General features: G+C 33.9%; 2 protein-coding genes across 2 annotated transcripts in view; both read left to right on the forward strand.

Annotated features, from left to right (window-relative positions):
- Positions 1-201: 201 nt before the first annotated feature.
- On the forward strand, positions 202-4,110 carry LOC107680467 (homeobox expressed in ES cells 1-A-like). The gene is made up of 6 exons (XM_016476352.1): positions 202-211; positions 1,573-1,692; positions 1,772-1,939; positions 2,808-2,968; positions 3,681-3,782; positions 3,998-4,110. The coding sequence occupies exons 1-6, from the start codon at positions 202-204 to the stop codon at positions 4,106-4,108; spliced, it is 672 nt and encodes a 223-aa protein (XP_016331838.1). The 3' UTR covers positions 4,109-4,110.
- Positions 4,111-7,276: 3,166 nt separating this feature from the next.
- il17rd (interleukin 17 receptor D) overlaps positions 7,277-10,593 on the forward strand; it is a 47,105-nt gene continuing 43,788 nt past the window's right edge. The window contains exon 1 of the mRNA XM_016476492.1: positions 7,277-7,491. Coding sequence (XP_016331978.1) covers positions 7,378-7,491 — 114 coding nt within the window. The 5' untranslated portion in view covers positions 7,277-7,377. The remainder of the gene's footprint in view (positions 7,492-10,593) is intronic.

Here is a 10,593-nt window from a genome sequence, read left to right on the forward strand (position 1 = left end):
TTTGGGTTATTTGATTGTTTGCGTGAAGTAATGAACGGTCTTTATGGTTCATATTCTGACACTTTCAGTTCCATTACAGTCTGTTATGGAGTTTGAAGCATTTGCAGCATTTAATTTGTAAATGATTATTTCTAACCTTTAAGAAAATGTTTGTTTCTAAATGTCTTTATACAAAATCAGTTGATGGATTTATGAGGTACAATGAAGATTGGTATTAAAATTTCTTTCAAATGAGCTGATGATCTTTGACTCATCTTACAGAACTTCTATATGCTGAATTGTCTTAGAATTAGAATGTTTGAATGGGTGTTTTATTTTCTTCAGATAATAAACAGGTATTGTTGTTACATCTACAGTAAATCCAATATTGAAAAGAATAAAAAGAAAAAAATATTAGCAAATAATACATAAAAAATAAATGAAAACATATATAAAAGTAAGCTAAATTAAATTGTTTTTATTTATTTTTTAATTTCATTTTATTAAACTTTTTCAAATAACAAACAGGTATTACCATTGTTAAACAGGTACAATATATCCAAAATTGAAAAAAATAAATAAATGTACAAATAAAACATACAAAAAAATGTATAAAAGCAAACTAAAAATAAACAAATTTAAAATGAATAAGGGTTAATACATATATTTAGAGCATTTTAAGGCACTCTTCTTTTTTTCATCATGTAATTTTTAAACTTACTATAAAAACACCAATTATTGGACACCAAAGTTAATACGAAGCATTGTTAAGGCATGTCATACTGGCCTGGTTTTGGAAACGTTTTTGTAGATTTTTCTGCAATTGTTAAAACAGTGTTGTATAATAATGTATAATATATTTTTAGAAATTCAGCAGGGGTGCTGAAGATATTTATTTATTTTTTGTTAAGGTGTCAAGAGGTCACGTGTTTCCGAAGTGTCTAAGAATACATATTACCTAATAAACATTTTGTTTTTAATTTCAAGTATTTGAAAACAAGCTCAGTATGAGTTCCATCAAACTTGTGCAACTGGATTACCTCTGTAAAATAAAGCGTGCATTGCTTGTATTGTAAGTTGAGTGATTTGATATTCATTTCTAATTTGGTCTTCATCTGGTTTGCATTTAAACAAGTCTAATTGGTCATTTCTTTGCAAAACAATGGAGCCGCAGGGGCCGCGCTTGTGTCCTCAGCGCTCTCCGAGAGCCCAAGACAAATAAACAACAAGCAAGTCATTTATTAAAAGCAGCCAAGCAACCAAAAGAGATCAATTCGGCATTGAATGGGTCAATTATTACATGCTGCTTCCAGCAGGCAGCTATTGTGCTTTTGTGATCCGGAGCATGCATGTCAAGAGAGAATGGGAATATTCAGCAGGATTAGTTTAAACAGCATTAGGCTTTATTATTATTGTAAACTTGTGTGGTAGAAAATAAGGTAAATAAGATTAGGCACTAGTTGACTGCTTTCTCATAATGCTGGAGTTACGGCACAAGGAAATGAAGAGAAGATAAATCCCGGGAACGGGGCCTAATTTTCTACCTGGTGAGTAAAAAGAATGGCACATCAGCTGTGTTTTGTCCCGTTCAAGCTTTAAGGGATTCAGTGTCTCTAGAAGATAACAGGTTGCTGCTTCAGGTTGGAAGGCCTCATTTGGACCCTGAATTACCTGCAGTCCAGGGGCCCCATGCGGAGGGCCGGCGATTCTCATGTAAAACATTCAGTCTTAGGCTTTAATTAGTGACGTTTCGGTGAGTGTGGAGCTATAAAGACGAGCCTCCAGCTCTCAGATGACACCAGAAGAAGAGGACTCGATCTCCAGATGGCTTCTCTCATAGTCAGCGCGCATCAGAACCGCTCGATGCCCAGACAGTCCGCCTTCACCATCGACAGCATCCTGGGACTCGACAGACCGGACCAGAGAACCGTCCTGTCAGCACCTTACCGACCGTGGACAGGTAAAATAACTCGCACTATAGGCACAAATATATGTTAGAGATGTGTTTTCATATAGGCCTACTGTAAACCCGAAATGAAAACAACCTCAGTATGAGTTCCATCAAACTCTCCAAACTTGTGCAACTGGATTATACCTCAGTAAAATAAAGCGTACATTGCTTGCATTGTAAGTTGAGTGATATATATATTTATTATTTTACCTGTACAAAAACAGTCCGTTATGCTGCTTGACTTTGCAAAATGGAAGTAGCCTAGTTATCATATTATTTTAATTACTTAATAAACACACTGGTTTGTAGTGCAAATAGTTTTACTGTTTATTGCACTTAGCTAAGGTGTATACACTGTAAGGTGGATACAACAAGCATTATGTATCAACTTTGAATAATTTTATGTATTTACCTGATTTTTTTTAGACTGTATTTTTAGAGTAGGCTATTCTTTTTAAAGTGAAAATATCTTCCATATGTAAGAAACAATATTGTTGAAAATATTGGGGGATAATTAATGAAAATATTATTTGAAAATTAAATAAAATGATAAAATTGGTCATTAATGTTAATATTAGGAACGACACTATTATGGATAAGTTGTGGATAAAGCAAATGTTATTAAGTATATGTTTTACAAGAAAACTTGGGTTACTAGCTTTTTTGTTGTTGTTGTAATTATTAATGAAATTCTTGAGGGAAAATTGTTTCGAAGTAAACCCTGCACCAAAAATTGGCAATAATTTCGAGCTATGACTCGGTTTACTGAACCGATTCTCTGGAGCGACCCGTTCGAACAAACCGATTCACTTGAATAAATCGCACTTCTCAGCGAACTGATGGAGATTATTTCCTAACACAATGTTATTTACTTCAGACGTGAAACCGGCGGGTCAGAACCGTGGCGTGGTCGCAGACAGTGATGCTTCAGTGGATGTGAGGGTGAATGAAGACAGTAAATCACCAGCAGACGCTTACAGGAGAACACTGAACTGGTCCATCGGGCGCAGGCCGCGGACGGCTTTCTCTAGTGTTCAGGTAAATGTTCAGCTGCACCATAACATTTATTTAAAATTATATGTGACCTAGGACCACAGAACCAGTCATAAGGGTCTTTTTTTTTTTTTAAATGTAGATTTATATGAATAAATAAGCTTTCCGTTGATATATGGTTTGTTAGGATAGGACAATATTTGGCCGAGATACAATATTTGAAAATCTGGAATCTGAGGGTGAAAAAAAAAAAAGTATATATTGAGAAAATCGCCTTTGAAAAAAGTTGGAAAAAAAAAAATCGCCTTTGAAAAAAGTTGAAAAAAAAAAAAAAAAAATCGCCTTTGAAAAAAGTTGAAAAAAAAAAAAAAAAAAAAAACCCCTTTGAAAAAAATTTAAAAAAAAGAAAAATCGATCATTTTGACCCATACAATGCATTGTTGGCTATTGCTACAAATATGGGCCTACCCGTGCTACTTATGACTGGTTTTGTGCTCCAGGGTCCACATATGTTTATTTTTCCTTTAAATCATATGTGCCAGAACTAAATCAGTGGGTTTAATTTATTCAAAATAAAATTCTTATTGTCAAACGCACAAAACTGCAGGTTGTGAACTAGGCTATAAGTTTTGCAACCTATTACACTGAATATTGAAAGCTGTTTCAGCCATGGACTATTTGTGATTTCTATAGATATAATAAATAATCTGTTTTATCTATAATTTTGCTATTAACTATATACATTGTTTATGTCCAGATCAAGATATTGGAGAGTGTGTTTCAAGTGAACTCATACCCAGGCATTGACATACGGGAAGAACTCGCTAAGAAACTGCATCTAGATGAGGACAGAATTCAGGTGAAGACTGGTGTATATCTATATATCGATAACCATAGGCCTATTATTTATTTAATATAGGATTATTTGTTAAGGGATATCTGGATGTGTACTAGACCTATGCATACTACTAAACTGGAAGATGTGAAATAAGTTTTTTTTATTTTGATTGAAGTTTTAATTTTAATAAGTTTATTGCAGATGTTTGACTGATATTTTTTTTGTCTGTCTCTTAGATTTGGTTCCAGAACAGAAGAGCGAAGCTGAAGCGTTCACACAGAGAATCTAAGTTTCTCATGGTGAAAAACGTCCTCAGTGATTTACAGACCAGCAGAGACGAACGCTGATTGTCGCATATCCACATTTGATCATATTATTATTATTTCTGTCGCTCTGCCTCACTCTGTGGTGTTGTAATTTATTATATATGTCTTTACCGGTTATCTAATTATTAATCTTTGACTATGATTTAAATGCTAAAGATTCTTATTGTGTTTGCTGAAAATATAAAAGAATAAAGTCAATATAAACACAATTTTAATCTAGGTTTTAAATTCTGAGACCATTTCTCTACTTGCAAGTGGAGTTAAGTTAACATTATCTTCTGCCAACTGCTAAGCAAACACATCGCCCTCCACCTCCAAACTAATTAGTGCTTTGTAACTAGGGTTTAGTAAACCTAGTAAGCATTGATTGGGTCACAAAGGGGGGTTTCTCTGAGGGGGGCATTTCAACAATTACATTGCATTGCAACAACAATGCATTTGAGTCAGTCATGGGGTTGTAACATTTCCAGTACTTGCACAGTTTTGTGTGTTTAAAAGAATGTATTATATTATATTATATTATACACATAATATAGATATGCAAACACCAGGTGGCGCTATTGTTTTAAATCTTGCTCTGAAAATTGCTATGACTTTTTTCTAATTACAAAAATACACTGAAATTAAACAATTTTTACTTAGAAATTGCTAGTAAATACTAGTTTTAAATAGCATTTTCTTGTCAAATGTACAACAATAATTGTTGTTTTATTTACAACTTCATAAAAAATATTTTGACAGTGTAGACTGAAAATGAATGCATTCAAATTAATAATACAATTTATGATATTACAGTGATCTACCTAAAAAATATGTTAAGAAGTTAAAATATAGTAAAAAATCTTTAGTACATGCCATGGTAGCAACTGATATTTTGAAGTTGTTTTATAAGTAATTAATATAGACCTCAAAATATTACATTTAATTCAATGTGTAACTTGCCGTTTCTTTGAAATGTAGCAATTACTGAGTGAAAATAGTTTCTTAGTTTTTTTTTTTCAAGTAAATTTGTTCAATGTTTTTTTTTTTTATATGAAAATATAGTCCAAAATACATTTTAAAAATAAATGTCATGTTTAGGAATAAAACTGAGGTACACTCTTAAAAATAAAGGTGCGTCACGATGCCATAGAAGAACCTTTTTAAATACTGGGAATGATTCATGCTAATACTATTTAAAAATATATTCATTAATTATAGGAACAACAATAAATCGAAAACACCTTATAATAAAAAAAGCAAAACCTATGTATTTCCTTAATGAAGAGAGCCATTATAATTTGTCCAGAATAGGCAATAACACACATTTATGGCTTTATTATTTATATTTTATGCACTGCATAATGAATGCATCATAAAAGCTGTTGGGGGCATTGCTGGTGTGGTCATCTTTAAAGCAGCTTGTTTTCATGCGAGGGTCTATAACAGAAGCGGAGCTGAAAGAGGATCTGCGTGTATCTGTGCACCCGACTCCTCCGGCCTCCAGATTTCTGTCTTTGATCTGAAACAGGATCGCTGGATGCACATCGTGGCTGTTGGCTACAGAGCAGATGAGCTGAACTTTCTCTCTTGCCTTTTTTCCCCCCAGCATTTGAGACACGGCCAGAAATATCATCAGGATTACATAGAAAGCAATATTTTCCAGGTGATGTTTATTTGAAAGGAATGAAACTGTGTGTCTTGACTGCTAACACTCAAAACTGAATTTACTGGTCCAAACCATAATACCATTCACCTGTTTTATAATGACTAATTTTTGCTTTAAAATGTTGTCTTGCACCTGCACACATCCATATTTTATGTGTATTTGCTGGATTTTCTTTATCATCTGCTGATAAAGTTTGATTCGAGGGTGGCGAATATGCATTTATGTGTCTGGTTTTAGTACAAACTGGTATGTAATTTTAATATTATTGATAGAAGAAAATGTGTTCATCTTAGCAATCAAGAAGATTCACACATTCAACAAACAGCTGATGCAGTAACCAATCTCATAGTAACATATCATTCAAAATTCACTAATGCATTATCCACTATTGTTTATGATTATACACTCATCTGACATACTTCAGATGTCTCACATGTTTTAAGCGTGTCATAACAGGGTGTGAATATCTCATATGAGGTCTGTCAGGTTTTGCAACCTGAAATTAAATGACAATGAAATGTGGAAGTGTGTTTACCACTGTACAAACGAACATGGCTTGATAATGAACTATGAAATAATCTTGTACATGTTCAGAATAGCAAACTATCATACTATTTATACTAATTGTGTAGCATGCAGTAGGCTATACTGCATCCATTATGGAAATATTTTTATGTATAAAGTCGCTAGATGATTTATCTCACTTATGGATTAAATATGCAACATGATGAGGCCATGTGGCAACATGTAGAACATTCATGGTTGTATAAATCTATACTTAAATAAAAATCACAGAAAGCTTGTATACATATACTGCAAAAGGGGTATGTTATGTGATATCACAACACAATAAAGCATGAAACATATTGATTACTGTAAACGTGCACGGTTTCATATGTGACCCTGGAGCACAAAAGCAGTCTTAAGTAGCACAGGTATATTTGTAGCAATAGCCAACAATACACTGTATGCAAAATTATAGATTTTTCTTTTATGCCAAAAATCATTAGGATATTAAGTAAAGATCATGTTCCATAAAGATATTTTGTAAATTTCCTACCGTAAATATATCAAAACGTAATTTTTGATTAGTAATATGCATTGCTAAGAACTTCATTTGGGCAACTTTAAAGATGATTTTCTCAATATTTTGATTTTTTTGCACTCTCAGATTCCACATTTTCAAATAGTTGTATCTCAGCCAAATATTGTCCTATCCTAACAAACCTAAAAAATACATCAATGGAAAGCTTATTTATTCAGCTTTTAGATAATCAAAAACTTTTAGATTCAAAATATTGACCCTTATGACTGGTTTTGTGGTCCAGGGTCACATATTATTTTCTAAAGGCAATAAACAGCATCTTAAACCGAATTTTCTTTTTATTATCTAGTTCTTTGCAAAAAAAAAAGTAAGTTAAAATAAGTTTTTTATTCAACATAATAGGTGAAGTTGCGCGCACTGTATTTGCATACTACAGAAACGGAAGGATTGGAATGGCATTATGCTGTGCACACACAAACACACACACACACACACAGCTCCACTTTGTGACTGGAGGCTCTTGCACCTCCTTCACGATCGGCGGCGGAGCCTCGCTCGCGTTCATTCCCATCAGTGGAGCTTCATGGACGGACAGGAATGGCTGGGTCACGGAGACTTGTTCATTTTTTCACGGCTTTGTGCGTGTTTTTGTACTGCAGCGCTCCGGTTAACGGAGGAAAGCGAGGAAACTCGGATAAATGCAACTACAAGGTAAAAAACACACTCGAGCGAAATCTGTAAAACATTAGCGTGCGATGTTTCTGTCAGTGACACGAGCTGAAAACTTTACGAACAAGTTTAGTCATGTCACGTTACCTCAGAAGAACATTTAAAGCTCTTTGTTTTCTTAAAGCGTTAAGCCTAAATGAGAGTATTCAGCAACTATGGCAAATTATTGATCACAAAACTGTGTTTTTGCAATGTGTGGAAGTTAAAATAGCCTACAAGTATCCGAAAGCAAAAATCTTTATTTGTAAGGCAGATTATGTGTGTTTATTTGGGTTTACACTCTTAAAAATAAAGTTGTGGTACCATAGAGCTTTTGTAATTTTGCATGCCTTTAATAACATGGTAGCTGGTTTTAGCTGGTTCAAGTTGGTCTACCTGGTTGACAAGCTACAATGTTCCAAAAACCTTAGCTGGTTTGTTGCTGGTCTGAGGTGGTCAAGCTAAAACCAAAAATAAAGGGCTAAAACTTAACTTTCCCACTTTTTTATGATCTAGTTCTTCTGTAAACCATCTCTGTTTTGGTGGCTTCAAACCCCAGAATCTAAACCACTGATCTAAAGAAACTTTTTATCTTTATTTTTAAGAGTGCACCTGCATGATTTGTGCTGTGTATTTGAAGTTAAAGTCTTGTGCAAACAGTGTTCATCCGGTCAGGAGCATTGAGCTTTTGGGAATGGCCTTTTTAGTAGGTCAGATGTGTGAAAGAGTCTCTCAGTTGGGTCTTTTGTTGATCTTTTGTTGCTGGAGTTGACCTGTTGATGCTTTTGTGAATGGAGTTGAATGGTGGTAGACTAGAGATCTGTGGGGAGATGGAAATTAAAAAGGCTGCACAGCTTTTCATGTAAGCATTCAGTTGAATTTCTATCCTTATATTGGCATTGTAAAAATCCAAACTATGGCGAAACACTTTGAAAACAAAATAAAACTGGGATATTGAATTATGGTTATTTAAAGGGACAGTCACCCAAAAAGGAAAATGTACTCATCATGTATTCACCCTCAAGTTGTTCCTAACCTGTATGAGTTTCTTTGAGCTGTTGAACACAAAAGAAGATATTTTGCAGAATGTTGGCAACCAAACAGTTGACGTTAGCCATTGACTTCCATAGTATGGAAAAAAATACTATGGAAGTCAATGGCTACCGTCAGCTGTTTGGTGGATGTTTAATATATGGCTTAAACTTTTTGATTTTATAGACAGCCACATGACTGCTTCATTAATGCTTAACTGTTTCTTAATTTAACCAACCTTTTCCTTTTTATATGAGTATCAGCTATCAAAAGATGATTCAAAAATGAATATGGCTGTAATACAAGATAATTCACAAGTCCATATTGTGTTGGCAGTGTTTGTCTTGGGCTTTTCTTCCTGCTGACCCGTGTCTGGGTCGTTTGCTGATGACAGACAGGCTATTGACGGACAGATTGCCCCACAATCTCATTGTCTTGGAGGGACAGGGCTGCTTTGAAGTCATTTCCCATAGGAAGTCAGTGAACTGTTTGCTCTATTAAAATTCTTTGGCATTTCCTTTTAGGAAGCACAGTTCGCCTCCCTCCACTGCTACATCAAAGCCGTCCTGTTGAGAGAAACACTTCAGGTGTGAATGAATTGTGTGTTCTGAGCCGTTACACTTTTTCTTCTGCGCTGACAACTGGGCTGAGACATAGTTGAACTATACTTTTTATAGACAACAGACACTCAGACAGTGTGTGACTTCATTAACGAAAGCTGACATTTGTGAGATTCTTTTTATATGCATTTTTGTGCATAATGAAGATGTGCTTTTGCATGCTCTCTGTGTTTTAAAGGACATTTTGACTTTTTAATGCTGTTTTGAGATCATAAAATTACTGAGGCATCACTATAATGCTTTTTTACCATTGCTTAGACTTTGGTTTAGTAGTTTCAGATCACTAGTAGTAAACTTTGGTGCATAATCTGTCCTGTCATGGATGTAAATGGTGCCTAAAATTATGTGTCAAGCCAAGTTACAATACACGTTTCAAAGCAACTTTTCATGCATAAATCCATGATGTTTATGTTGAGAATATCTTCATGCCTTTATAGTCACATTTAGCAGATTAGAGTTAGGCAATAATGTAGTTTTAAATTTTACCATGATACAAGCAATCAAAGTATAAAATTGGTGAAAAAATAAATCTTGACTTGAGTCAGTAAGCACTAAGCAGAAATGAGCACCTAGAAATGTGTTTTCTTTGAGCAAAAGCCACTCACATTTTCAGAAAACATAAAAATTGACTATTTTAAGAAGCAAAATTCACACATTTTTTGTGAAAGAACATGTAGTTTGTGTTGCATATTGTCTCAGTTTCGTACTTTGCATTATTGCATTTTTTGTCAAAGACATTTTTGTACACATGATTTTATAATGAAGTTGTGCTTTTGCTTTCTGTGCTTTAAAGCACTTTTAGGCTCTTTAACGCTATTTTTAGATAGTAAATACTGAGGCATGTCTATTATGCTTTATACCATTGCTCATACTTAGATTTAGTTGTTTGATCAGATCTCTAAGTTGCGAAAATTTGATGCATAACCTGTCCTGACGTTTTTGTGGTATGAGTATAAATGATGCCTAAAATTGTATGTATTGTAGAGGAGAGGTGAGCTATTATTTTTCAGTGCAATCAGACATAAAATTGACTTGGGTCAGTAAGCAGTCATCTTAGAAATGTATGTTTTGCATGGTCAAACACCACTCACAAAAATTTATAATTTTTATGATGCATGCAAAATTACAATTTTTCTTTTTAAAGAAAATGTAATGGTTTCTGTCACATATGTGACCCTGGACCACAAAACCAGTCTTAACTCTCTGAGTTATATTTGTAGCAGTAGCCAAAAATACATTGTATGGGTCAAAATTACTGATTTTTCTTATATGCCAAAATCATTAGGATATTAAGTAAAGATCATGTTCCATGAAGATATTTTGTAAATTTCCTACTGTAAATGTATTAAAACTTAATTTATGATTAGTAATATGCATTTCTAAGAACTTCATTTGGACAACTTTAAAGGCAATTTTCTCAATATTTTGATTTTTTTTGCACCCTCAGATTCCA

The sequence above is a fragment of the Sinocyclocheilus anshuiensis genome, unplaced genomic scaffold, assembly GCF_001515605.1.
Source record: "Sinocyclocheilus anshuiensis isolate Anshui unplaced genomic scaffold, SAMN03320099.WGS_v1.1 scaffold308, whole genome shotgun sequence".
In the NCBI taxonomy this organism is placed as follows: domain Eukaryota; kingdom Metazoa; phylum Chordata; class Actinopteri; order Cypriniformes; family Cyprinidae; genus Sinocyclocheilus; species Sinocyclocheilus anshuiensis.